The sequence below is a fragment of the Alosa sapidissima genome, chromosome 10 (genome assembly GCF_018492685.1).
Source record: "Alosa sapidissima isolate fAloSap1 chromosome 10, fAloSap1.pri, whole genome shotgun sequence".
In the NCBI taxonomy this organism is placed as follows: Eukaryota; Metazoa; Chordata; class Actinopteri; order Clupeiformes; family Clupeidae; genus Alosa; species Alosa sapidissima.
In genome coordinates, this window is record NC_055966.1 from 2,142,553 (window position 1) to 2,168,736 (window position 26,184).

Sequence of the window (26,184 nt, forward strand, 5' to 3'; positions counted from 1 at the left end):
GAGAGAAATTTTTTATTATTTTTATTTTCTTCAATCAGCGAGGAATAGTAGGCTGACTTAGCCTTATCACTTAAAGCACTTAACAAGGCTGTCTCTCCATGGTTGGCGAAAGACTTCCAATTTAGTGGTGCGCCATTTTTGTTCTAGTTCATGTGTTTTTTGTTTGAGGGTTTTTGTCTGCGTGGTATATAATGGAGCACGTCTTACTTGTTATCTTATTTTCTTTTTGAGTGGTGCTACAGAGTCTAGGGTTGAGCGTAATGAGTACATAATTTTATCAGTTAACAAATTGACCTCGGCTGGGTTAAGAAAAGGGCCTTCTGATACCTCATGAGTCCGGAATAAGGCAAGCGTAAGCGAAATTTTTTCTAAAAAGTCTGCATTAGTTTTTTCAGATAGGCGCGACTGTAGTATTCAGCTGAATTAGGTAATGCATAGTGTAGTTTCATTTTAAAAGTAATTAGATGATGGTCAGTTAAGGTCGGGTGTTGTGGTAAGATTGTTAACTGTTCTATGCTTATGCCATATGACAAGACTAGATCAATAGTATGGTTATCTCGGTGTGTGAGTGAATTAACATTTTGGCAAAAACCTACATGGTCAATTAGGGAATGCAATTGTGAGACAATCGTTCACATTATCCATAAGAATATAAAAATCACCCAATATAAGTATTTTTTTCTGTTTGGACAGTTTAAGTGGAGAGGAAATCAGAAAATTCCTCTAGGAATTCAGTGTAGGGGGTCTATACAATGTGACCACAGTTACAGGCTAATTAGTTTTCCAGTCTGGAGGTACAAAATTGAGGACTAGAACTTCAAAAGATTTAAACTTATGTGTGAGCTTGGGAGATGTGAGAATACTAGTGTGATACATTGTAGCTACTCCACCTCCCCTGCCAGTGTGGCGTGGTACATGATAATTCAAATGGGAGGGAGGTGTAGACTCATTTAATGGAAGGTTTCAGTAAGGCACATTACATCTATATGATTGTCAGTAATAATTTCATTAACCAAGGGAGTTTTATTTGACTAATTAAAGGTTTGATTAAAGGGACACCAGACAACGTTTTCGTGTTAATTAATCATCTTCGTAAGTAGGTACATGTATATGGTTAAATGACTCATTACAGGGCGAATGAAGACTCTCTCGCCCACCCCTACTGCCTGTAGGAAGAATATCCCACTTGCAAGTTGTATCAAGTTATAACCCAGAAGGATGTATTTGGTATCAAATGATAGCTCTGTGTCTCCTCTTTCATCTAACATCCGTGGCATATATATCCGATCACGGGTCCGCGAGTAATTACTCAGAGAGTAATGGGTGTGCAGCGTTGGTTTGTGTACATGACGTTAATATTTTGCAGTCACTTCGTCTGTTTTTATAAGCCAGAAGGGTCGATATACATGGTACAAATGGATAGCCCTGTGTCTCCTCTTTCATCTGATATGCTTGCCATATCTATTCGATCACGGGTTCGCAAGTAATTCAAACGAGAGTAATGGGTGCGCAGGTGAACGCAGAGAAGTATAGACTGTAAATATGATGCGATTTGATTTAATTTCATGATTTTTTTTAAATTTTCATACCTGATCATACAGACAAGTGTGTAGTCTCTTTGGAAAGCCCCACTTCTGCTCTGTCATGCAATAAAGGTTGCTCGCTGCGATGAACAGTTCCGGAGAAATGTAACAGAGAAGAAAGGGTGTGTTTTTTGACGCACTTTGCGTCAATCGGGTTCTAAGGGTTAATACATGAAATTGTGGCAGATTTGGGTAGCCTAGACTCTGCTGAAAAAAACAATATATAGCTTGTGTGTATGGTACGGAGCCCCCCGGGTGACATGGGGGAAAAAAAACATGGGTTAAAAAAAAAAAAAAAAAAAGTCATGTGGGAAAAAAACACGAAGAAGAAAAAAAAAAAAAACGATGTACTTTTGCGGGATCTCGCAAAAGTTTTTTTCTACTTTTGGAACTTGCTGGGCTTCCTACTTGACCCCAATAGGCCCACAAACCACTACCGCCAGATGGCAATCATATCAGAGGGCCGAACGAGCGAACCGGGAGGAACAAAGGTCCATTAAATTCCGTCAATAATTGCATAGGCCTTTGATCATAATTGTAGCGCCGAGCTTAGTTGCATTGTGATGTTCCTGTATGTTGTGTGTGTGTGTCAGAGGCGTATCAAGCTTTTTAAAAGTGTGGGGGTTGTGGGATAGGAAAATGAAACACTCTGGCCAAATTATAAATAACTCCCTACAGGGACGTTGTAAGTATTTTCTAAGAGGGGTGCGGACTATATTGGTGTCCGGGAGTTTCTCCCCCGAAAAAAAAGGAAATTCTGATTGCTAAAAACACCATTTTAATGCAGTTTGGGAGGGACAGAAGAAGCAGCGCCCGTCATATGTGTGGCTCATGTGACATGTACTGTAGGCCTACATGCTACCTGCTATCACTTCACTATTTGACACTACCCTATATGGAGACATATCTCATGTTATAAATCAAGAAATCATTTCAGAAATTATGTTTTGTGCATATGGGTTAGCAGGCTACAATAAATTGCCTAACAGACAGCAGCCTAATTTCGAGGTATCACTAATACCTATTAAATAAATGTAAAGGACACAGAACTGTAAGCTCAAATTCAAAAACGTTTGAAGTCTACCCAAACATATGCAAAGGGAATATAAATAAATTGTATTGCATATAGCCAGCTGAATTAATGTCAATTTAAAGATTATGATTAGCAGTTTCTATGCATTTTTCCATTGATCGTTACAGGAAGCCACGTTGTTGTTTAAACTATTGTTGCTTCTAGCCCAAGTTACCTCCAGTTTCACTTGCTGCAGGGACGCACACATTGCATGAGCGATCATAAGCGTTCTATCTCCGATGTAGCCTAGAACTCAAATGTGTCTTGATGCCGCCGTTTGTAAGATCAGATCAAATAAGACGTTCTAAATGGAACGCGATGTAATTGAGCTGTTCCTTTCTTACGTACGTCCTTGGAGACGTACTGTATGTGTGCTGACTGGGCTATGTCTATATAGTTGATGACACCAAATGAATAAGTATGCTGCAAATGAGCAGACGTGTGAAGCACCGGGCATAACTTAATTTCGCGGCTATGTGGAGCAGTAGTAGGTTAATTGTTGAGGAGGCCCATAGTTTGAGAAAAGCTGCAGATCATAGGCAGAGGAAGCATAATGCTCTGAGAACAGTAGCCAAAGGTTTTCCTGCAGAAACAGGTGCCTTGGTGCACGCACCCCGTTTTCACTTTGACTCCCTGCATTGTGACAAAAACTGTCAGTCAGACAGTGAATTTTGGTTTACTAAATTAGCATAATGCGGTAACAATTATCATTTCAATTCTATCTGAAATCTGCTCACGGCAGACGTTACAATGCAGACCCAAGCAGCAGCATAGCCTTGAAAGATGCACACTTTGAATTTGATCAGAGCGGCTCTGGTTCTTCACCTAAATTGATGTGATTGGCTGGATGACCGTTCAATCAAATCAACAGACCTATTTGTGTCTCTGTGTGTGAGTTATAGATACGGTTCCAACTCTTTACGGGAGCGTTTATTTCCATATTTTACTTTCAATTTAATCTGACAAAAAGTGTGGGGCATAGAATCGTGTTCCAGCAAAATTGTGTACGTTATAACACCCACATCCCCCACGCTTGTTACGCGCCTGTGTGTGCGTGTCTGCATGTGTCCAGAAAACCCACAAAACGCAACAGTGATAGAGCAATCATAGTATCATGATATGATTGCCATCTGGCGGTAGTGGTTTGTGGGCCTATTGGGGTCAAGTAGGAAGCCCAGCAAGTTCCAAAATTAGAAAAAAACTTTTGCGAGATCCCGCAAAAGTACATCGTTTTTTTTTTTTCTTCATGTTTTTTTTCCCATGACTTTTTTTTTTTTTTTAACCCATGTTTTTTTTCCCCATGTCACCCGGAGGGCTCCGTAGTATGACACTTACAATGACCAGGATAAATCTTTGTAACTAAAGGTAATGAAAATGCCCTTAAAACAGTCCTTGCGGAGCGAAACATGCTAAGTCGGCTTGTCAGTGTTGCTGGCAAGGTTATAGGGGTGAATCAGTCTCCACTTCGTGACTTATTTGACCGTCATGTCCTTAGGAAGGCTCAGGCCATTTTGGACTGTGATGACCATCCCCCCTCTATAGAGAGTTTGTGCTTCTACCTTCAGAGTTCCCACCCATAGGACTAAATGTTACCAACTCTCCTTTGTACAGTGGGCATTACTTCAAATTGGCCAGCTTCCCTCGAGGTTCGCATGTGACATCACGCGGGATCACGCAACTTTAATTTGTATTTCTCCAGTGACGCTGCAACGACGCTGCAACAACCCAAACAACCGGCAGATGGCTCTTGTGAGCAGGGTGTCTTGTAAAAAGAAATGGAGCCTGGAAAACCCTACACAGACTTCACTACAGACTTTTGCAGACTGGTGTAGAAATAATTTAATAGCCAGAAATTTGCCTGCCCTGCCCTAATAAAGAAATATTTGGTTAACTAGGAGTGAATCCCGTTTGCAGCCGTAGAAGAAATGTATATGGCTGTCAGTAGAAGGAGGAGGAGCGCACAGTCTACGAAAACCCGATGCTGCAGCTCAGCAATTTAAAATGGCTCAAAACCACTTTGTATTAAGTTTTAATGACTCAAAAATGACAGTTTTAGAATCAGAGAATGAAGAACACGTCAGGTTCATTAAAAAAGTATTTTCTATGTGTCACAAAAGGCTTCAGAGGGTGGGTTACAGTTAACACGATATACCCAAATTTCAATAGCCACAGAATGGACTTCGTATATGTTTTAGGAATCATTAGCCTACATGCTTTAGGCTACTTCAGGACATGGCCGCTGTCACCAGTATTGCCACGGCAATACTACTTTTCAAAGTAGGCTAGTATTGCCTGGCAATACTAGTTTTCATACATGAGGTTACACTAATAAACAACGTCACAAACTGCTGCTGTGCAGCGCTTATCATCAAAGTGTTTTTTCCCCATGCATTTATTCTAGGCTACTGTCAGTGACTGCCGCGAGAGAAGCGGGTTCTGTGTTGCGTTCATTTCAGTGACTGACGCAAGAGAAGCAGGGTCTGTGTTGTGTTGCGTTAATTTATTTTCATTGGGCATGCCCTGCCGTACCGTCCACATCTCTTCAGCACAGCAGCAGCAATGGCAACTCTTCGTTGAACTTTTAAGTGGTGTTCAATGGTGTTGCTAAGTAGGCCGTGTTAGGCCTATAGGCCTAAATCCACATTGAATTAGTTATTGGATGATATTAAAAAGAATCAGAATTATTTGTGGTTGCTGGAAATTTCAACTTGGTGATCAAAAAGTTTTGGATTTCATGTTGACCGCGACTTCAGAGCATTTTTACGTTGTGTCAGTGTAAAGTTAGCTAGCCTAGTCTAACCAAATATTTGTCTTACAAATCTAAACCACAGGCTCACGATAATCTAACGGGCTTTGAGACATCTGTTTTGTCTTGTGACAAAGTCTCAAGAAAAAGAACAAATTTTGCATTGTAAGCATAACTAACATGCAATAACGCCACCAACAACAACCAAAACTAGGCTACTCATTGTCAACATGTAAATTAAATGTAACGTTATTATTACAAAGATACTGCATCAATCCGTATGTTTCATTAGGCTACTAGGCTATTTGTTTTGCCTTACTCTTGACTCATTTAGGCTAGGCCTTTTTATTCAGTTATTCATCATCTTCCGTCCTTGTGTAGTGCACACATTCTCAGACCTGTCACCTGTCACTCATCATCGTAAGGGAGGAGTTTGGAATCATTCCCGCGTTACAATCATCAGCCAATCAAGGTGGTCACTTCAGTCAAGCTCATGCATGAGTAATGATGTCATCCATAGCAACGAAGACTCACTCTTAGTTTAGGAGTGGTCATTTTTCCTTACTAAGAGTAGGTCTGAAAGGCTTTGTTAACTTAATAAGAGAAACTCCTAGCTAAAATCTTTTATTGCTATTTAGGAGTACTCCTAGTGGTAAGATAAAAGGCTTTGTTAATATAGCCCCTGGTGTCTAAACCAATGCATAGCCCATTTACACAAAATAATGATCGAATATTACTGATGATATTTCATTGTTATTTAAGAACATGCAGTGCGCGTAGGGCACCAAAAACATCTTGCTCGTAAAAAATCATCATACCGCATATTGTGGCGGGTCTGTTATTTAGCCTACTTACTGTAGGCTGCGCAAATCACAGGCCTTTATTTTGGGCAAGCCTGCATTCGAGGCAGGCCTTTATTTAATAAGGCTTCTGTTGAAGAATTTTATATAAAGCCATGCACTGACAGTAATCCTCCTGCCCCTGCTGCCACAGCTGTGTGAGCACATCCCTGGATAGTGTGGCATGCTCACACGTTATGTCTCCTTCTTGCACACTTGACCAATAATAGCGCAACCATTTACGTCTTCATAAAATAACAACTTGCCAGATATGCCTTCATAGCTTTGGGCTTCATTCAGCATTTTGTTCTTCCACTGGAAATTACTCTGGCAGTAATAGGGCTACATTTGCTGCCTGCTGCATCCTTTCTGTTTTTATTGTTTAGAAAACGTTTGAGGTCTTGAGTTAATGCATTAAACATTGTTTGCTGGTAACCCGCCACAAAAAGCCTACAGATACTTGCGTGCGTACATTCTCTATTCTCTCCAAAATGTGCCCGTTCTATAGGCTGGCCAAGTGCGTAATTCTGCGGCATAAAGCAGATGTATTTGTTTATTGTACAGAAAAATAAAAATAACCTGTCAAGCAGTCAATTGACTACATTGCAGTCAATAAGTAGGGCAAATTACGAAACCAAAACGTGGGTCATAGTTGTCTAAGCCTCTGCTGTGAGGCCAAACCCATGAACAAAGACGCATTGATATCTGCAATAGTTTTTTTTTTGGCGAAAACAAGCTCACAGCCGAACGAGTCATAGCACTGAAGGGAGAGGCAACTGGCATGTGATCTCCCCACGGGCCAATGGATGTACAAGTTTTCTCCTGTGCCTACGATATTTAATCCAGTGTTTTGTCAAGTTGCAAAATGCTATTCGTTTTAACTAATTTTTATGATAGTACCCTACTATCTTAATTGCTTTATACTCAATACTTGACCAATGGCTATTGCATCTGTCTATTGAAATTGAGAATGTGGCATTTGATCTACTGTGTAGGCTTCATAAAATAAAATAAACAGATTGCTAATGGCCTACAAAAAAAAAAAAAAGCACTATTGCTTGTTTATAAATCAGTAAATGGAGCAGGACCTAAATACTTGTCAGACATGCTTCAGCAGTACACACCTTCTCGTCCTCTCAGGTCCCAGGTGAAAAACCTGCTAGTAAAACCTACAGTTAGAACTAAACATGGTGAAGCAGCTTTTAGCTGCTATGCGGCTCAGCTGTGGAACCAACTTTCGGATGACATTAAAAAGGCCCCAACTGTAGCCAGTTTTAAATCTAGACTTAAGACCAAACTGTTCTCAGACGCTTTCTGCTAACTGTGCCGAGTTACAAATTCTGAATCTGCCTCGATAATTATTCTACTTTGTCTTTTATTACTTTTTTTACTACTTTTGCCTTTGTTTTTGCTTACTAATTATTCTTTATTTTTAAATGATTTTACCTTGTGTTTTATGTTTTCTTTTTATTATGATCTTTACCTTTTAACTATTCTTTGACTATATTGCCCTTCTATGCTTTTATTTGTTATTATCGTTTGGTTTTGTTTATGTAAAGCACATTGAATGACCTCTGTGTATGAAATGTGCTATATAAATAAACTTGACTTGACTTGACTTGACTACAAGCTGATCTGGGGTGCGTTTCCCGTACAACTACGGAGGTTAGCTTTTTACTAACAGGATGCATCGTTCAACTAACCAACATGTAAGTTACGACTGTTTCCCAAAACTGTCGTACTTACATAGTACTGTAAGTTTGGACCATGATAGTTTCCAAACTTCAGTAGTCTGGACTAAGGTGGTTAATGACGTTTAGTAGCACGTGAACGGGCACCTGCACATACTTCTGTGGTGCATTGCGTTAAGGCCGGCAGATGACAGCCGCCGTTGCACAGCAGTTACCAGTCCCCTGTCCAAGAGTTCGAATCTGGGTTAAGATTTTGACAACAATATTGACATCGTTGTTTACCAAAGTTTATCTTTTGTGCAGATCATATTATCAAAATCAGAATCAGCCTTCTTGGCTTGGTTTGCGTAAACTAACAAGGACCCCCCCCCCCCCCCGTCCATGAAAATCAAAGGCTACATATTCTCAGCTGACTCGTCAAAAAGTGCGCACCACCTTATTATTATCTGCAGGTGTGTGACTTTTACTTACGTGCACATGGCTGCAAATTGACTTTTAATTTATGTATTTTCTGCCTTGGGCATTTTAAAATATGGATGTATGGTGGTTAGAAGTGTAAATATCAATTAGAAACCTAAAAATATTTATAATTATTCATTTGCAAACAAATAACTGGCGTCAGTGACGTCTTTGACAGGAAGATCCCTGGAACTATGCTTCTACTAGCATTCTACCACAGGTCGAGAGGTGTAGTTGTAACTACACAACTTTACGATAGTGGTTGCAAACGTTCGTTGCTACTATGGTTTTGGGAAACACTAACGTAGTGTAACGATGCATTGGACTATGTAAGTTCCAAATATGAATGTAATTCTGCGGCATAAAGCAGATGTATTTGTTTATTGTACAGAAAAATAAAAATGACATGTCAAGCAGTCAATTGACTACATTGCAGTCAAGAAGTAGGGCAAATTAATTTACGAAACCAAAACGTGGGTCATAGTTTTCTAAGCCTCTATAGCGTAGCCTGTTAAAAACATCGCAGAAACCTACCCAAGGCTACAGATTAATTCTGAACAGTTATTTCTCTACTGGCTCAATTATCACACCACTGTTTTGATTTGCGTAGTTGCGTTAACCCAACACTGACAATAATGTAGACAGCAAATTTCGATTTCCGTTACCACCGTGTAGTCAAGCCTTAAGCCATACCCAAGCAGCCTAAATCGAGGTAAATCGAGCTTTTTCAGAAGGGGCGGCAGGCAGAGCGATGTACAGTGGCAGAGCGACACACAGTGGCTGAAAGTGGTACTAAAGCTTCACGCAGCTTCACGCCTCGTAATGCGCGACTGAAGTGCCCATTTGAAAGCGATGCCCACTGTAACGCGTGAGCATGCCACACTATCCACAGCTGTGGTAGCGGGGGGTAGGAGGATTACTGTTAGCGCAGGCTTTATTATAAAATTCTTCAACAGAAGGCCTGCCTCGAATGCAGGCTTGCCCAAAATAAAGGCCTGTGGTTTGCGCAGCCTACAGTAAGTAGGTCTTAGTGACCTTGTCGGATTAACAATTCATAGACCCCTGGGCACAAATGTCTGATGCCCCCCCCCCCCCCCCGCCCCCCAGCCAACATGAATCGGGCGGTCAGTTAATAGGCCTATATTGTGAAGATTTTCTTGCCATCTAAGGCACGAGCGCATCTGTGAGGCCAAGCCTCACCAAGTAGCCCGTTTGTTTACAACTAACATTACATTTAATTAAACTGCTTATAGGCTATGTCGAAATAGTTTTCAACATTTTGAATATCAGTGTCGGGTGAATTAGGAAATGTTCTCAAAGTAGCCTTATGGCTGAAAGCTGCTTGGGATCCCCCCCTGTCAAGCAATATATACAAACTGCTCACTCATTGTTTCAAAAGGAGTAATTTTGGCTTTGTAGGCTACGTAAAAATAAACTTCCAAAACTAACGAAAAATATTTATCTTCTTTTAGTTAGTTCAAAAGTTTCCAAAAAGTTAAAAACAGATGACATGATGCGCGTCACTGACATAATGCGCAAATAATATAGCCTAGATATTCCAATATATTCAAATACATGTGTTTATTTTAGAGGGAATATTCAAACGTCATTTTTGAGCAATTTTGACAGCCCTAGTCCACTAGGCTACGCCAATTGTCTATTAACACCTTCCACCTAACCCCGGTGAGTGGGGGTCGCTATAATGCGTGTGAAATAGCACCATTGAGTAGCCTATGCAAAATAGCTTTAAAATCGTTCCGGCGACACCCTCTTGACAGGACAACAGGCTGGTTGAAACAATAGCAAAGTATGCATATGTTGCATCCTTTTTTGCACTTTCACCTACACTACGCCTAAATCACGCATAATCCGTCGTTTGACTCCGGAACAGTTTACGTAACTCAGAAGGTTAATTGCGATAACCCAAACTAAAAGGAAAAACACTTTGCTTTGTTTTTATAAACAGAAATTATATTCCGTGTTGATATCACGCTGTTAAAAAAACGAGATATACCCTACCCATCCAGAAGCGCGCATTGGCCGACAGTAAGTGGAGGCAGTGGTTTTCAAACTTTGCCATATCCTACACTGGTGTAAAAGGTGTGTATTGTATCATATTTTTTGTAAAGGTCTACCAGGGATATTCTTAGGCCTATGAATGGTGTGCCTTCTCACAAAAGCATAGTCACTGGGCTCAGCTAGATGTAGCTTTCTCCTTCACCAACCTGTGAGCCTATGAGGCAGTCACGTCGTCAGTGGCACTCTCAGGTCCTTCTCATCTGCTGATACAGCAACATGAGTATTCCACTATAGCATTGCTACTCATTGCCTTACTCCTTTCCTTTTCAGAATGTTCTTTCTATCCATAATCATCTTCTTTCTTCAGTGAATTAGCAAGATACCATCAGAAGCCAACAATCATAAAACACCTGTGCGCGCTCTCTCTCTCACCTGCGCATAAAGCTGTCTGCGTGTTGTAGGCTAGATTTGCGTGAGTTCTTTTTATCTGCTTTACTTTTGCGAGTTGCGACCACCTAGGCTATGTTATAGACGTTCTATGAGGTACCAGTGTTTAGCTTAGTGTCACAAAACAATAAGTTTTGTCAGACTACTTTTAAAATGATATTCAGGGCTATACATTTTAAACATTCGGGGCTGAAGACCCGACAAGGCCTTGCATTAATTCTTCAGGTGGGAAGTGTCAGGAATTTTCATACGAGAGACGCTCTCATTGGTGGTTAGTATATGGAATAGGGGATTGACAGCAACATAGCCAATCACATTATGAGAGATGCTGAATTTAGCATCAACTGCGATGTTTGATTTTAAATTAATGTAAATTTAGCCGGGGCTGTAAGCTGGCACACATGTGTGCTCGATATTTTCCGTGGGTGCTCGAGCGACGGAGCACCCACGGTATCGGCGCCTATGAGCCAGAGTATAGGGGAGAACCGGGACGAATGAAACACCTTTTAATTAAACGTAATTTACAAAGACATCGTAAAACACTGAAAGTTAATATTTTGTCACTAGCAACATACATCTGTCCTTTGTCAAATACAGTTGCATGTATAGCTCTGAACAAAACCGTTCAAGAGTTATTTAAGGAGAAGTCGAACGTGTGTTTTGTTTCATTCGTCCCTCCTGGCTGGGACAAATGAAACAGCATGGGGGACGAATTAACATCCTACAGCTTAAATTATGTAAACTTCCCACAACTTTAATATTTGACAGCATATCATGAATGGTAGTTCAAGTATGTGTTATTTTAGATAGATTGCTGCTGGGCTATATATGTCTTGGTTCATGTCTTTTAACAACTCATTGCCGTCATGGTAATATCTTGCGGTTGCATCCATTACAAACAGACATGCAATGTGAACGTCTGGGATTGGGGAGAGCACTAAATGCTCTATTGAATAAGCATGAAGTCAAACCTTTAAATGAAAAACACTCTTTAATAATCAAAAAAATAAACGCTAATGAAGTAAACTTGTGACCATCAAAAATCGTTTATCACCTGTAACTCCGTGATAACTGGACACAACAGGAAGGCATTTGGCTGAGCAATGGAGGTTAATATGCTCTATATTTTGTCCAAATGATGTCTGTCTATCATTGTTGCACTCGGAGAAAACCAGAATGTTTCATTCGTCCTGCGTTTCTTCTACGGCTGCAAACGGGATTCACTCGCAGTTAACCAAATATTTCTTTATTAGGGCAGGGCAGGCATATTTCTGGCTATTAAATTATTTCTACACCAGTCTGCAAAAGTCTGTAGTGAAGTCTGTGTAGGGTTTTCCAGGCTCCATTTCTTTTTACGAGACACCCTGCTCACAAGAGCCATCTGCCGGTTGTTTGGGTTGTTGCAGCGTCACTGGAGAAATACAAATTTCGCGTGATCCCGCGCAATGTCACGCGCGGACCTCGAGGGAAGCTGGCCAATTTGAAGTAATGCCCACTGTAGACAGCAAATTAAGATATTTTTTTTGTTTTGTGGAGCGGTACCGGTAGGCTATCAAAAGCAGATTTCGATTTTCTTTACCACTGTGTAGCCAAGCCTTATGCCATACCCAAGTAGCCTAAATCAAGGTAATTTTTAATTATGCATGATTTATTTTGTTATTGAATTCATAGGCTGGGATTCCTCTCCTAAACAATTATGTTTAACGGTAGCCTCCTGCTTTTTCAGAAGGGGCGGCAGGCAGGCTACTGACAGAGCGATGTACAGTGGCAGAGCGACGCACAGCGGCTGAAAGTGGTACTAAAGTTACACGCAGCTTCACGCCGCGTAATGCGCAACTGAAGTGGCCATTTCAAAGTAATGCCCACTGTATGTTCTGCCATTAACATGCTGAATTTGCTCAAATGATGTCACCTTTTCAATCTTCTGCTTCCTTGCACACTGGACTTTTGGACTGTTGCTTATCCTGCTCCATATAGTGATCTTGCACTGTATTTTATTTAATGTACTGGTCCTTGGATAAGTCTGTCTGTGTTGTACTGTCTCCATTGCTATTTATTATTTTGTGTGTTGTGTCGTTGGTTGTGTGTTTCTTGATACCTGGCTGCAACATAATTTCCCCCTGTGGGATGATAAATTTGACTTGACTTCATTCTTTCTTATATGATTACACTTTGAAATGTGAAAAAGTGATAGCATTCCACTTTTATAAGGAAACGAATCAACATTGAGAATAACAAAAGGATTTTCCACCACAGTCTTGAAAAGAATACAGGTTCCAAACTTACACAAGCATACATATAAATATGCCAATGGACTTCCTGTGGTCAATAAACATAAAGACACAACATCCACATTTGGTTCAAAATTTGTAGCCAAAATCCTTATATTGAATTTGGGAGGTCCTGATATACAGTACCCAATCAAGAAGAAATTTGATAAGTGGACCTTTCAGGTTTATATCCGAGCACTCTTGTTTTAAACTGTCTACTTTTAAGCTCAACTTTCATTAAACTACAGTATGCAACCACCATATCTATCCTACCAACACCTTAGTAACCATCTCTGCATTATCATGATATTTTACACAAGGCTTTGAACCGGTTTACGGAACGAAAACGAAAACCAGAAACTTTTGATGTTTTGCTAGGAAAATAATGGTAACCGGTTAATATATTACCAGAAGATTTCTGTGTAATATGACTTGGTGAGGTTCACTTCCGGTTGTTCACTCTTCAGGAGAAATGTAATAGAGCTTGCCGCCAGCAAGTAGCCTAATCAAAATCGTATGCCCAAGCTGTAGCTGTCTCTCAAGCTCAATCATAAGAGAAATATTGTACCAAGTATCTCTCAAATGTTTGGTTTTAAATACGAATTCTATCTATTTAAATAGACTACGAATTTCCAATGCATTAAGCATTGACAGTACCTGGCTATTGCCCAGCATACATTAGTTTAGATAGATAGATAGATAGATAGATAGATAGATAGATAGATACTTTATTGATCCCTAGGGGAAAGTTTGTTATGTCTTTGTTTAGTAGGCTAATAGAATTTTGTTCAGATGGGAAAACACTGCAAGAATCCTATGTGGCAGCATTTTTCATTTCAAAAGACTAACAATATAATATAAGCCCAGATTTTACATAACAATTTTTGCATTTTCATGCACTGGTAATTCCTTGGAATTGCATTTCTAGTTTATATTTTGTTGTCATTTCCAGTTAAAGGCCAATATAATGATTTAATGATTTTCCAAATAAATTATGTCATTCATGTTTGACTATCTTTGACAAATAATGAAGGCGTGGGCAGATGCAGATAGCCAATCCAAACAACCAATCCAACATTTAGGCATTTTGCAAGTTAGATTCATTCATTCATTCAATCTTTATTTATTCTTGGAGGTTCATTGAGGGAGGTCCTCATTTTCAGTGAAGCCGAGATTACACAGTAACAAGAGATATAGTATAATAATTGTGGAAAATAAAACAAAATAAAACAAATAATAAGATAACCTACATTATAAAGGAGGAAAGGAGGAAGGGAAAATAAAAAATACTGAAAATATTAATAATAAAATAATAACAATAATAAAATAGATCTGATTCAAAATGTAATAGGTCTGTCTGTGGCCCATACTTTGGCTATACATTTCCAGCAATTTACAAATTTCCAGTAGTTTTGGCATAATTTTGATAACAAGCAAATCAGCCAACCAACCATCAAACAAACAGGGGGGACAAAAAACGATACTTTCTTGGCAGTTGTAATAATACTAAAACATTGTGTCTATGAAGGCAGAGGCTATTTATACAGGACTGACCAGCTGTCGACTAGCAAGGTAAAATATTCCATACTCCACATTCACTCACCACTCCATATTTGTGGAGTAACCAATAAGCCTGGAGGTGGAGGCTGGAAGCTACATATGATATGTATGATTATGTGTGATCATTAACTGAGTCAAGGCAAATAGACCCTGCAAGATCGTTTCCACCTTTTGAGCAACCAATAGCTAACCATCAACACTAAGCTAATTTTTTTAGATACTTATATATGGCACATTTGTAGTTTTGACATTACATCTGTGTCATTTCTCTATTATTGCACTGTATTTTAGTTTTTTTTTATGTTTTAATGTTGGTATGCAGTTTATCAGACACAAACAAATTTAATCATGCTTAAATAATGCTGTATGTTTGTGTGTGTGTGTGTGTGTGTGTGTTTGTGTCCACTCAGAGAAATTACTAAAGAGTGAACAGGAAGACATCACCCAGCTTATGACTGTTTCCTTCTCTGGAACCCGTACCACAGAGGAGGTGCTAACAGCTGAGACTGAAGAAGAGAATGATAAAGAGGAGGAACATGCATTTCAGAGCCGCCCATATCCCACAAAATTTGGTATGCTTCTCATGACTTTGGTATGATTCTCATGACTTTCAACAAATAATGCTTAAATTGCTGAGATTAGATGAAATGTCATTTAAATAGCATCTAATCATTTGTGTTTAAAGAAAAATGTGTATGTGCATTATCATTCATTCTGATGCCATTTTTATTGGTCCAGGGTGTCCGCGGGGTTGTAAAAGGTATTAAAAGGTAGTAAATGAAATTAGCTAAATTTAAGGCCATCTAAAAAGTAATAAATGTCATCTGATGAGGTATTACATTTTCAAACCACTTTATTTATATTATATTACTTTTATGTGCGAGTAGGACCTGAGCGATATGTCAGTGTGCGTTGGCGGTAAAAACTTTTAGCGCCCCTCAAACTGGCTATCAATATATTATAATACAATATATTTTAAGTCAATTTAGCAATTCGTTTCCACCAAATTCCCCAGAAGTCATCATTTAAGGGGTTATTTTTCAAAATTTTCGTCACGGGGAGCATGCAGGCCCAAAAGTATTTTATCACATGAGGCCCACATTCTCCAGCAGCACCCAATCAATAATTAATATTTTTGTAAAATGTGACCACCTATTTTTGAATGTGATACCTTGACTGGTAAAGTATATGAGACAGCAAGGGTGTGTGTGTGTGTGTGTGTACTGTGTATGGTCGTGGGCCTATTTGGAAGAAAGTCCAGTAAACCTTTTCTGATTTTCATTTGTCATTTTGTCTTGATTGAGATAGAATGATGAAATAAAGAGTGTAGTGCTGGAGAAGTGGTGTGTGCTCTTCCTACACATAACAATGAAATAACTTTTTATCTTGGGTTAGGATTAAATAACAAATAATTGTGTATAGGCCAGTGTTTTTATTGAAGCAAAAAAGGAACAAAATATCCAGTAACTTTATACTTGATTTGAATGGTAAGCATTGCTACACTTTCTTTAAGTTACCGTATTTTCCGGACTATAAGTCACACTTTTTTTCATAGTTTGGCTGGTCCTGCGACTTATAGTCAGGTGTGACTTATATTCTCCACATTTTTAGCTACATTTTCATGTACCACATCAGCATTTTTGTTCAGTGAATCTTTTGTAAATTGCTTTACAATAGCGTCGGGCCCTTGCCAGCAGCCTTCGGCTTGCCTCTTGCCATTCACTCCTTCCTACTCCTTCGTCTTCAACATTCCCTGTAGAATTCTCAATATTTTTGGCCTCAATGTGTCCAGTTACATAGTCTGTCTGTTCTTAATCTTGGATTTTGTGAAATAAATTTCCAAATATCACCTGCTTGCTGCAACTTCGGTCTGCACGTCCTTTTAAAACCGCATTTTTTTCTCTCTCAAGCATTTAATCTGCTGCCGACTTGTCTCTCCACATCGTCCAAAATGCTTGGTTGCATTGCATTCTCCACATTTTTAGCTACATTTTCATGTACCACATCAGCATTTTTGTTCAGTCAATCTTTTGTAAATTGCTTTACAATTACCGTCGGGCCTATAGGCCTATTGCCTGGCTTGCCTCAGCTTCGGTCACGTCCTTTTAAAACCGTCTTTTTCTCTATCATGAGTATTTAATCTGCAGCCAGCTTGTGACTTCATATCGCCCAAAATGCTTGATTGCATTGCATTATCCACATTTTTAGCTAAATATTCATGTATCATATCAGCATATTTGTTCAGTGAATCTTTTGTAAATTGCTTTACAATTACCGTCGGGCCTAAGCCTATAGCCTGGCTTGCTAGTGACGTCTAAAACTGCTCTCTCGTGAGCATTTAATCTGTTTACAGCTTGTGACTCCACATCGCCCAAAATGCTTGATTGCATTGTATTCTCCACATTTTAGATACATTTTGGTGTACCACATAGCATTTTCTTTCAGTGAAACTTTTGCTTTGCAATTACCTTCCTGCCCTCCTCTTGGCTGCCTTCACTCCTTCGTCTTTATTATTAATCTTTTTGGCCTCAATAATCCAGTTACATAGTCTCTGTTTTTGGTTTTGGATTTTGTGAAATACTTTTCTAAATAAATGCGACTTATAGTCCGGTGCGACATATATATGTTTTTTTCCTGTTCATGACGCATTTTTTGACTGATGCGACTTATACTCAGGAGCGACTTATAGTCCGGAAAATACGGTAAGTAACAAAATGACAGTAAACCGTTACTTTATAATTAGTTACCCCCAACACTGAATTTCGAAAGGTTGCCGCTGCAGCTCAAAGTCGTGTTGGTAAAATATTGTGAAGGTATTAAAAAAGGTATTAAATTAAATTTAAGAATTTCGGTATATAACCTTTGGTCAGTCCTGTTATATTAGGCTACAACTTGTGTAGAACTAACTGCCAGTCACACCTCAAACAACTGCATTCAAAAGTATAACTTATAGTATTGGAGCTATATAGCACAAAGGCAATAAAATGGACAGATACATCATAAAGACGTCTAACCACAAACCTGACCCATCCCCTCTTAAAGCACTGAATAGAAAAAAAATAAGCGTTGAGCAACATACAATCGAATAATTAATGTGTGAGGTATATGAGTTAATGCATAGGCATACATGTGGCAAACAGTAATAAACCTCTTATTCTGTCATTTTTGTGTCAGGCTGCACTGAAAACATTACCTTCTTGGCAGAGGTAATAAGGGCTCCTGTCCGGGTTATAACAAAGGAAGGACCCAATCACAGACCAGCTTGAGTGTTTTCTTTTAATGAATAAATCAGGCAACAGACCCAAAATGCAATAAACTGTGCTCAGAATTTAAAAAATGTCACTGTGACCAGAATAAAAAAAAAATGTCAAAAAACTCTCAAAAAAGTTCTGAGTCAAAGACAAAAGAAAGGCCGCATTCACAGGAACAGAGGCAGTGAATATTCCACAAAAAAACTCAAAAACACAGTGATAAAGAAAAATCCAAACAAGGCAGGTCATTTGCAGGTGTACAAAATAACGTCTTTCCAAGACATTTACAGATATTAGATGGTACAGAGAGCAAATATACTGGCCCTATACTGTAGAAGAGTAACCAGCAAGGGATGTCCAAGAAGTCTCAGAATTACAAAAAATAAATATAGCCACAAGTGGCAATGGCGGGACCGAGCACCTGCAGTCCTTGTCCTTTGCATCCAACAATGCACTCACAGGTGCATGTGTCAAATGCACAAATCTGATATGCGTGTGCTATTTGTTTTTGCAAGTTTTATACATTGGAAACACTTACTCAATTCCTGTTGGGTGTGACAATTTACACCGAAGATATTCACTAGGTGGCGCTACACCACAAATATGTGGGGTACAATGATGTGCTTCCAAGTAACCAATTTATTACATACATTTTGTGTTATGCAGTGCAACAATTGACAAGTTCTCCTAAAAACTACTTTCAGCCTACTCACTTGGTTATATTATATTCATCTTAGGGAGGTCCATATCTAACCTGACCCTCGCCAGATGAATTTCGTTCCGCTTAGCTCCGCCTAGCTTCACTCACATCCATCTGGGATCTCTTCCATTGAGAGTGATTTCTGCAACCAACTTTATGGTTCAGCAAATCAGGACGCAGGGCGGGAGTTTCATAGATGTGACGTAGTGGAGAAGCGACCGTGAGACTGTTATCGGTGTCACGGGTTGGCTTCGATGTGAGTGGTTGAAGTAGCACATCAATAGATGACGGACAAGTGGCTTATTCAATCATATGCAAGCATTTTTTGATTAGGCCCAGCCTTCTGAAACACCATTCCAATGGAGCTAGGCGGAGTGAAATTCATCTGGCGAGGGTCAGGTTAGTCCATATCCATACCAATTAACCATTTAGGCGCCAGGGTTTCAAAAAAACAACACTGGATTTTTACATCAAAATTTCAAGAGGCCATGGCTTGAAAGTGGTCAGAGATAAAGTCGTACTGTAAATGTGAAAATCATTGAGGATACCCTTGTTAGCACTGCAAAAAAAGACTTACAAAATTGAGCTTATTCAGCAAAATTTAAATGAAAGTCAATAATAGTTATTTTGCAGACTAATTTACGAGCTGCAATGGTAGACCAGATCCATTTCAAACCATATCAAATTGTGTGTGTGTGTGTCTCTGTGGCATTCCCACTAATCTAATGCCACTGTGTTTGTGTGTGTGTTTGTCTGTGTGTGTGCGTATACAGTACCCTCCAGAATTATTGGCACCTCTGCTAAAGTTGACTAAAAACTGGTATAAAAAATAATCTGTCAGTGATTTATTGTAATCTCACAATGAAAAAAATAGGAAAAATACAACCTTGAATGGATAATTGTTGCCTTTTGGGGTATTTGAAAGGGTTCTTCTTATTGTTTGCCAATGAATAAAAAACAGTGTCTCTACTATATGCCATTGCAGTTTCTGGAACTGAAGAGTATGACTACCCTTTATCTGAGAGGGGAGCCTCAGATGAAGATGATGAGAAGGTGAGAGGTTATTCAATTAACACATTTTGCCCTGGCATTATTTTGCCAAAATTGTTTTTGAATTAACACATTTTGCCCTGGCTATTTCTCCAACCAACTGAATCGATCCCTGAAGGGAAACCCTGTTTCAATATTATATCTAGATCTAAATTTTCACCACGGACTTAAAAAAACAAAAGTGGTCAAGTATTCAGTTAAAACACGGCTCCTTGAAAGTTATTTTAACTTCTTAATTACACCGTGTTCCAAATGATTATGCAAATTGGATTTAAGTGTCATAAACATTTATTTTTTTGTTTTTCAATTAAACTCATGGATGGTATTGTGTCTAAGGGCTCTTTGGATCATTGACATCAATTAGTTTGCCAGGTGAGCCTAATCAAAGAAAAACTACTTAAGAAGGTTGTTCCACATTATTAAGCATGCCACAGGTTTCAAGCAATATGGGAAAGAAAAATGATCTCTCTGCTGCTGAAAAGCGTGAAATTGTGCACTACCTTGGACAAGGTATGAACACATTGGATATTTCTCGAAAACTTATGCGTGATCATCATTCTGTGAAGAAATTTGTCGCTGATTCAGAGCACAGGCATGCTTACATCCTAAAATGCCATTGCAAAGCAGCAAACAGGTGCCTCTGGAGTCCAGCGAACCTCAAGTTGTAGGATCCTCAAGAAGTTTGCATAAACCTATTATTCGACCACCCCTAAACAATGCTCACAAGCAGAAACGGTTGCAGTGGGCTCAGGAATACATGAAGACTAATTTTCAAACAGTTTTGTTCACGGATGAGTGCCGTGCAACCCTAGATGGTCCAGATGGATGGAGTAATGGATGGTTGGCCCCTGTAGGGTCCCTGACGGTGTGAAAATGACCTCGGCAAAGTATGTAGAGTTTCTGACTGACCACTTTCTTCCGTGGTACAAAAAGAAGAACCGTGCCTTCTGTAGCAAATTCATCTTTATGCATGACAATGCACCAGCATGCTGCAAAGAAAACCTCTGGGTTCTAGCTGTAAGTCTGTCTGTAAAAGTTACATCCCAAGAGGCTCTTTTGGAGAGCCACAGACCTGATTTCATTTAGAATCTGTCAAAAGACTCCAGTATGACATGGGAACACATGTATAGAAAATCATATCTTTGTTATAGTTTTGTTGGGTGACAAACTTAGATGGGAAGTGAGTGTGATGATAGGGGAGAGTTGGGAGGATAGAATTTAATCTAATTTAACATATTTACAGAAAGCATAATCAAGATTGAAAGCCATTATTCTGTGTATAGGTGTTGCCTTAATCCCATACATGTCATTTGGCCATCCTTTTCAATTCACATCACTGTAAAATCCCATAAAACCGGACAAAAATCAGCTGCTCCCAATGTGACTGCCGGAGTGTGTCCGCCTGCGTGGAGCTACTGAACTGCCATTGGCTCATCTGCGTTCGATGGACGGGGCTTGCGATCAATCAATTGTGAAGGGGATATCAATGAAGGGGTCCTATGTTAACATGTAACTTGGCCTGTTAAGATGTTTTTGATTGAAATAACTTTTGATTTCATTTATATGAGCTCCTAATGCTGCAAATTACAACAAATTACCATTTTTAGTTCTTTACAACCTATAAAATGTCTTGAAACTCTGTTGTGGATAATAATTTGGAGGTTTGTTCAATAAAATGTGCATTATACTGTAACGGTTGATGACTTGAAAATTATACTGACTGTCATTTGCATCGACTATTTAGGAAAATCGAAGAAAAACGTCATTTGCATTATAATTTGGAACGCAGTGTAATGCAACTGCATTGTGAGCGTCAGGGCGGTCAACCCACGTGTTGGATTGTGAGTTAAGTGGAAATGGAGAAAAAGGCACTTGTAGGAGAGGTGGCTGTAGCTTCTATTAATTCCAATTATTTATTTTTCACCATATTCAAAAATAGCAACACTAATAAACAAAATACTTTCCCCTACCAAAAACAAACCAAAAATAGCACAAACAATGCACAGTCCAAAGTATCAGCATACTTCACTTACTCTGCCTCACAACAGGAGAGTCCTTCACCTACTACGCACACTTTGGGAACTGAGCTACCCCATTAAATAGCCCCAGCTATTACTGTCAAATGGGGATAATTGAGGCACACCACTGAGCTAGGGAAGTACTCAGAAAAGGGCTCACTAATACATAACATAAATCAACATAACAAGGATATAGAAAACAACAGAAAAGTATATGATGAACAAAACATGTCTGTTATAAATACGTACCTAACCACAAAGCATAAAGAAACAAAACAACCAAAAGAATATCCTAAACACCCCTGTAGCATAATGCTCTGCTCCCTACCCTTTAATATGACCTGTCCCGGCGCGGAGTGCGCTTCCGCAATGGGACAGTGACAGAGGTCGGAGCGTCAGGAAGTGTTGTGAGTAGATGTATGCGTTTAATAACCAGATTATGGGCACTATACAGACGATATAACATGGCAAATGCAAGACAAGCTAGTGGGTACCACACTATGTAATTGTTATTGACAAGAATGAAGTTGGTAATGACGTTGTAATGAGTGAATGAATGAATGAGCGAAATCGCGGCAAACCAAACAATTGGTTTGCTGCGTGAACGAACGCCAAACCGGCGGCAAACACCCAACACCAACAATAAAACCCCCTGTACATCTCTTGTATAACACAAAGCCCACAGAACATGCAACAACACTTAACACCACACACAAAACATTTTACATTCAAAGAGGGATGCAGTGGGGGAGTGTGTGCGTGTGTGTGCGAACAAATGAGTCTCTCTCTTGTGTCTGCGCTTGCAGGGCAACGCGAATGAGGTAATGAGAACGATAAAGTTCAGTTTCTCACATTTCCCGTCCCCTCTGAAGTTTCACCACCAGGGTGGCGAGACAAAAAGTCTGCGACCACGTTTTGTTTCCCAGTAGGATAATGTACCTGGAACCGATATGGCTGCAAAGCAAGAAACCACCTGGTTATCCTTGCATTTGAGTCCTTCATACGCCCAAGCCACTGAAGAGCGCAGTGGTCAGTCTCTAACAGAAAATCTCTGCCTAGCAAGTAATACCTAAAGGTATCAAGAGCCCATTTGATGGCTAGGCATTCCAGCTCAATAGCTGCACATCTTGGTCAGTCTCTCTGGGGAATAGCTTGCGGCTAATATAAGCCACAGGCCTCTGGTCAGTCCCCTCTCCTTGGAGCAAGACTGCCCCTAGTCCAACGCCAGAAGCATCAGTCTGGGCCGTGAACAGTTTGTCGAAGTCCGGGCTCTGTAACACTGGATCCTGACACAGAGCCCCCTTCCATTCCTTTAGCAGGTTAACATGGAAGACCCGCTGGGACTTCCTCCTGCCCGGCACGTCGATCTCATAGGTCGCAGGTCCCACCTTGCGGCTTATCGTGAATGGCCTCTGCCACTGGGCCAACAGCTTGTTCTCAGAGGTGGGTAAGAGTAGAAGGACTTTCTGCCCCGTATGAAAGGTTCTTTGTCTGGCTGTCCGATCATACCAGATTTTCTGGCAACGCTGCACCTGTTCAAGGTTACTCTGGACCAGTTCTGACATTTCCTCCATTTTCTCTCTCATTTGCAGGACATGAGAGAGAACGCTGTTGGTCTCTGGAGCTTTTGGTCCCTCCCAGGCCTCTTTCAACAAATCCAGGGGCCCCCTCACCGGTCTTCCATACAAAAGTTCAAACGGTGAGAAGCCCGTAGAGGATTGGGGTATGGTACCCATACGCAAAAAGCAAATATGGAAGCTTTTCCGTTGGAAGCCACATACTTCCTGATCATACCCTTCAGAGTCTGGTTGTAACGTTCAACCAGGCCATCAGTTTGTGGGTGATATGGTGTGGTCCTGATCCCCTTGATACCAAGTAAACTATAGACCTGCTTCAACTGTTTGGACAGAAAGGCTGTACCCTGGTCTGTTAAGATTTCTTGGGCTATTCCTACTCTGGAAAACAGCTGAAGCAGAGCTTGTGATATGGCTGTGGCGGTTACTTTGTGTAGGGGAAAAGCCTCTGGGTAACGGGTAGCATAGTCAAAGACTACCAGGATGTATCTGTGGCCATTCTGCGTCCTCTCTAAAGGCCCAACAATATACATCCCTATTCTTGCAAAGGGAACCTCAATGATAGGGAGTGGCTGAAGTTGAAATGGACTGGTCTTCCTTTTGCTGGTGAGCTGACACACAGTGCAAGACTTGCAATACTCCTGCACTTCTTTGTACATCCCTGGCCAATAAAACCTTGCAGCAACTCTCTCAAAGGTTTTTGTTGTGCTGAGATGCCCTGCCCAGGGGATACTATGGCCGAGGGAAAGCACACGGTCTCTTAACATCTTGGGTACTACTAGCTGCTCTGCCTTTTTTCCCCTTGGGTTGGTGATACAGCAAGCCTTTTCTCAAAATGTAGCTCTCTCCAGACAAAGTGGCTGAAACCCCAGTTAACACCCCATCTACACTGCTAACCTTGCTGAGGGCTTCCTGCAATGTAGGGTCCTGCTTCTGCAACTTCTCCATGTCACCGGCTATGTCTTCCCCAGCTCCTCCCCCTAGTGGCGTGCCCTCCCCATTCTGCATTCTCTGGAGTGCTCCCACTAATTTCTCTCGTCTTCTCTGCTTACGGCTCTTTGTAGCCTTTGACTTAATTTGGGGAATGACCTCATTTTGGAAAAAGGGCAGCTCTCTCAGGGGATCGATCACATTGTGCTCTAAGGAGTCTCTTCCCTGAGATTTTGCCTGGGACCTGGTGATAACCACATTAACGGGCTTATTGGACTGCACTAACTCAGGCAGGACCAAAATATCTTGCCCTAGGACAACAGGATGACTGAGGCGCTCAACAATACCAACAGTCAACCGATAAACCAGTCCTTGCACCTCTATATACACCTTGGCCACTGGGTGTTCATGCTTGTCTCCATTAACACAGATCACTTTCAGTTTTTTCCCAGCTACATGATCTTGTCTGTCCACTAGGTGGGGTTGAAGTAAAGTCTGGGAGCTTCCTGTATCTATCAGGGCGCTGGCTAACTTCCCACCCACTAACACAGGGACAGTTTGTAGTCTACCCATAACCCCTTGCTCTTCAGACCCAGGGAGACAACAGTGACTAGCTCCTTTGGGCTTTCTAGCAGGGCAGTCTGGTTTAATGTGCCCATCTTGTCCACAATAGTGACAAACAATCCTTTCTGCAGGGCATTCCTTGGGGATAGTAGCATGCCTAGGGGGTTGGTAAGAGCTTCTCTCACCAATTCTACGCTCACTAGGACTGGGACCACTACTACCACCAAACCCATCTGACTTACCCCAGGCCAAGGTTCTGGGAGTTGTGCCACAGCGAAAGTTTTTCGAACCTCTACGAGCCGCAACAAAGTTCTCTACCAGCTCTGCTGCAACCTGGCCTGTCTGCGGGTTGTGTTCCTTAACCCATACTCTGACCTCCGGTGACAGGGTACGCAGGAACTGCTCAAGGATGAGAACTTCCCCAATGTCTTCGACCGTCTTCTCCTCAGGTCTAATCCATTTCCAGAACAGATCCTTTAGTCGGTGGTGGAGTTATTTTGGAGATTCTCCATGTCTGAAGTCTGGCTCCCGGAATCTTCTCCTGTAGATCTCTTAATTAATTTCATATTTTTCCAGAATTGCCTCCTTCACTTTTCCATAATCCATAGAGTCATTAAAATCCATAGCCACGTATGCACTACGCGCCTTGCCACTGAGATACGGCACTAGATACACTGCCCAGTCTTCCCCGGCCAATGGTAGACTGCAGCTAGCCGCTCAAAAGTGAAGATACTGCTCTATATCTTCTCCTTCTTCATACCTGGGAACAGCAGCACGTGACCACGCCACTAGAGCCGTTGGATTCGTGGGCTGCACTGGTGGTTGGACGGGCGGCTGAACGGGTGGTGCTTGTGGCTGCACTGGCAGCGCTTGTGACTGGGCTGGGGATGGTGCTGACGGCACTGCGGATGCTGGGGGTGGCTGGGCAGGCGGCAGTGCTGGTGGAAGTGTTGGTGGCTGACGATTTTCATCAACGTCATCCCGGAGCTGGTTCAACTGGACCTGTACGCTTCACCAGCGCTGCTCCTGCTTAAAGAACTCACGCTCCTGAGACTTCAGCGTTTTCTGCAGCAGCGCATACAGCCCGGCCATGTCCGTCCCTTCTGGCACCTCACCCACTAGCGCTCCTCCATCTTGCTTTCCACTTCGTCCTCGCTTTCCACCTCTCTTTCCACTTCTCCTCTCCAGTTTGTCAGGAGGCGTCACAATTCCACCGCTGCCACCAAATGTGAGCGACCGGGCGGTCAACCCACGTGTTGGATTGTGAGTTAAGTGGAAATGGAGAAAAAGGCACTTGCAGGAGAGGTGGCTGTAGCTTCTGTTAATTCCAATTATTTATTTTTCACCATATTCAAAAATAGCAACACTAATAAACAAAATACTTTCCCCTACCAAAAACAAACCAAAAATA

The 26,184-nt window shown here is 40.9% G+C and overlaps 1 protein-coding gene across 2 annotated transcripts in view; it reads left to right on the plus strand.

Annotated features, from left to right (window-relative positions):
• The window catches only part of aplp1 (amyloid beta (A4) precursor-like protein 1), a 152,001-nt gene that overhangs the window by 114,858 nt on the left and 10,959 nt on the right, over positions 1-26,184 (plus strand). For both annotated transcript variants that reach the window (XM_042107504.1, XM_042107505.1), the window contains exons 12-13: positions 15,097-15,258; positions 19,623-19,690. In XM_042107504.1, the coding sequence (XP_041963438.1) occupies positions 15,097-15,258; positions 19,623-19,690 (230 nt within the window). The remainder of the gene's footprint in view (positions 1-15,096; positions 15,259-19,622; positions 19,691-26,184) is intronic.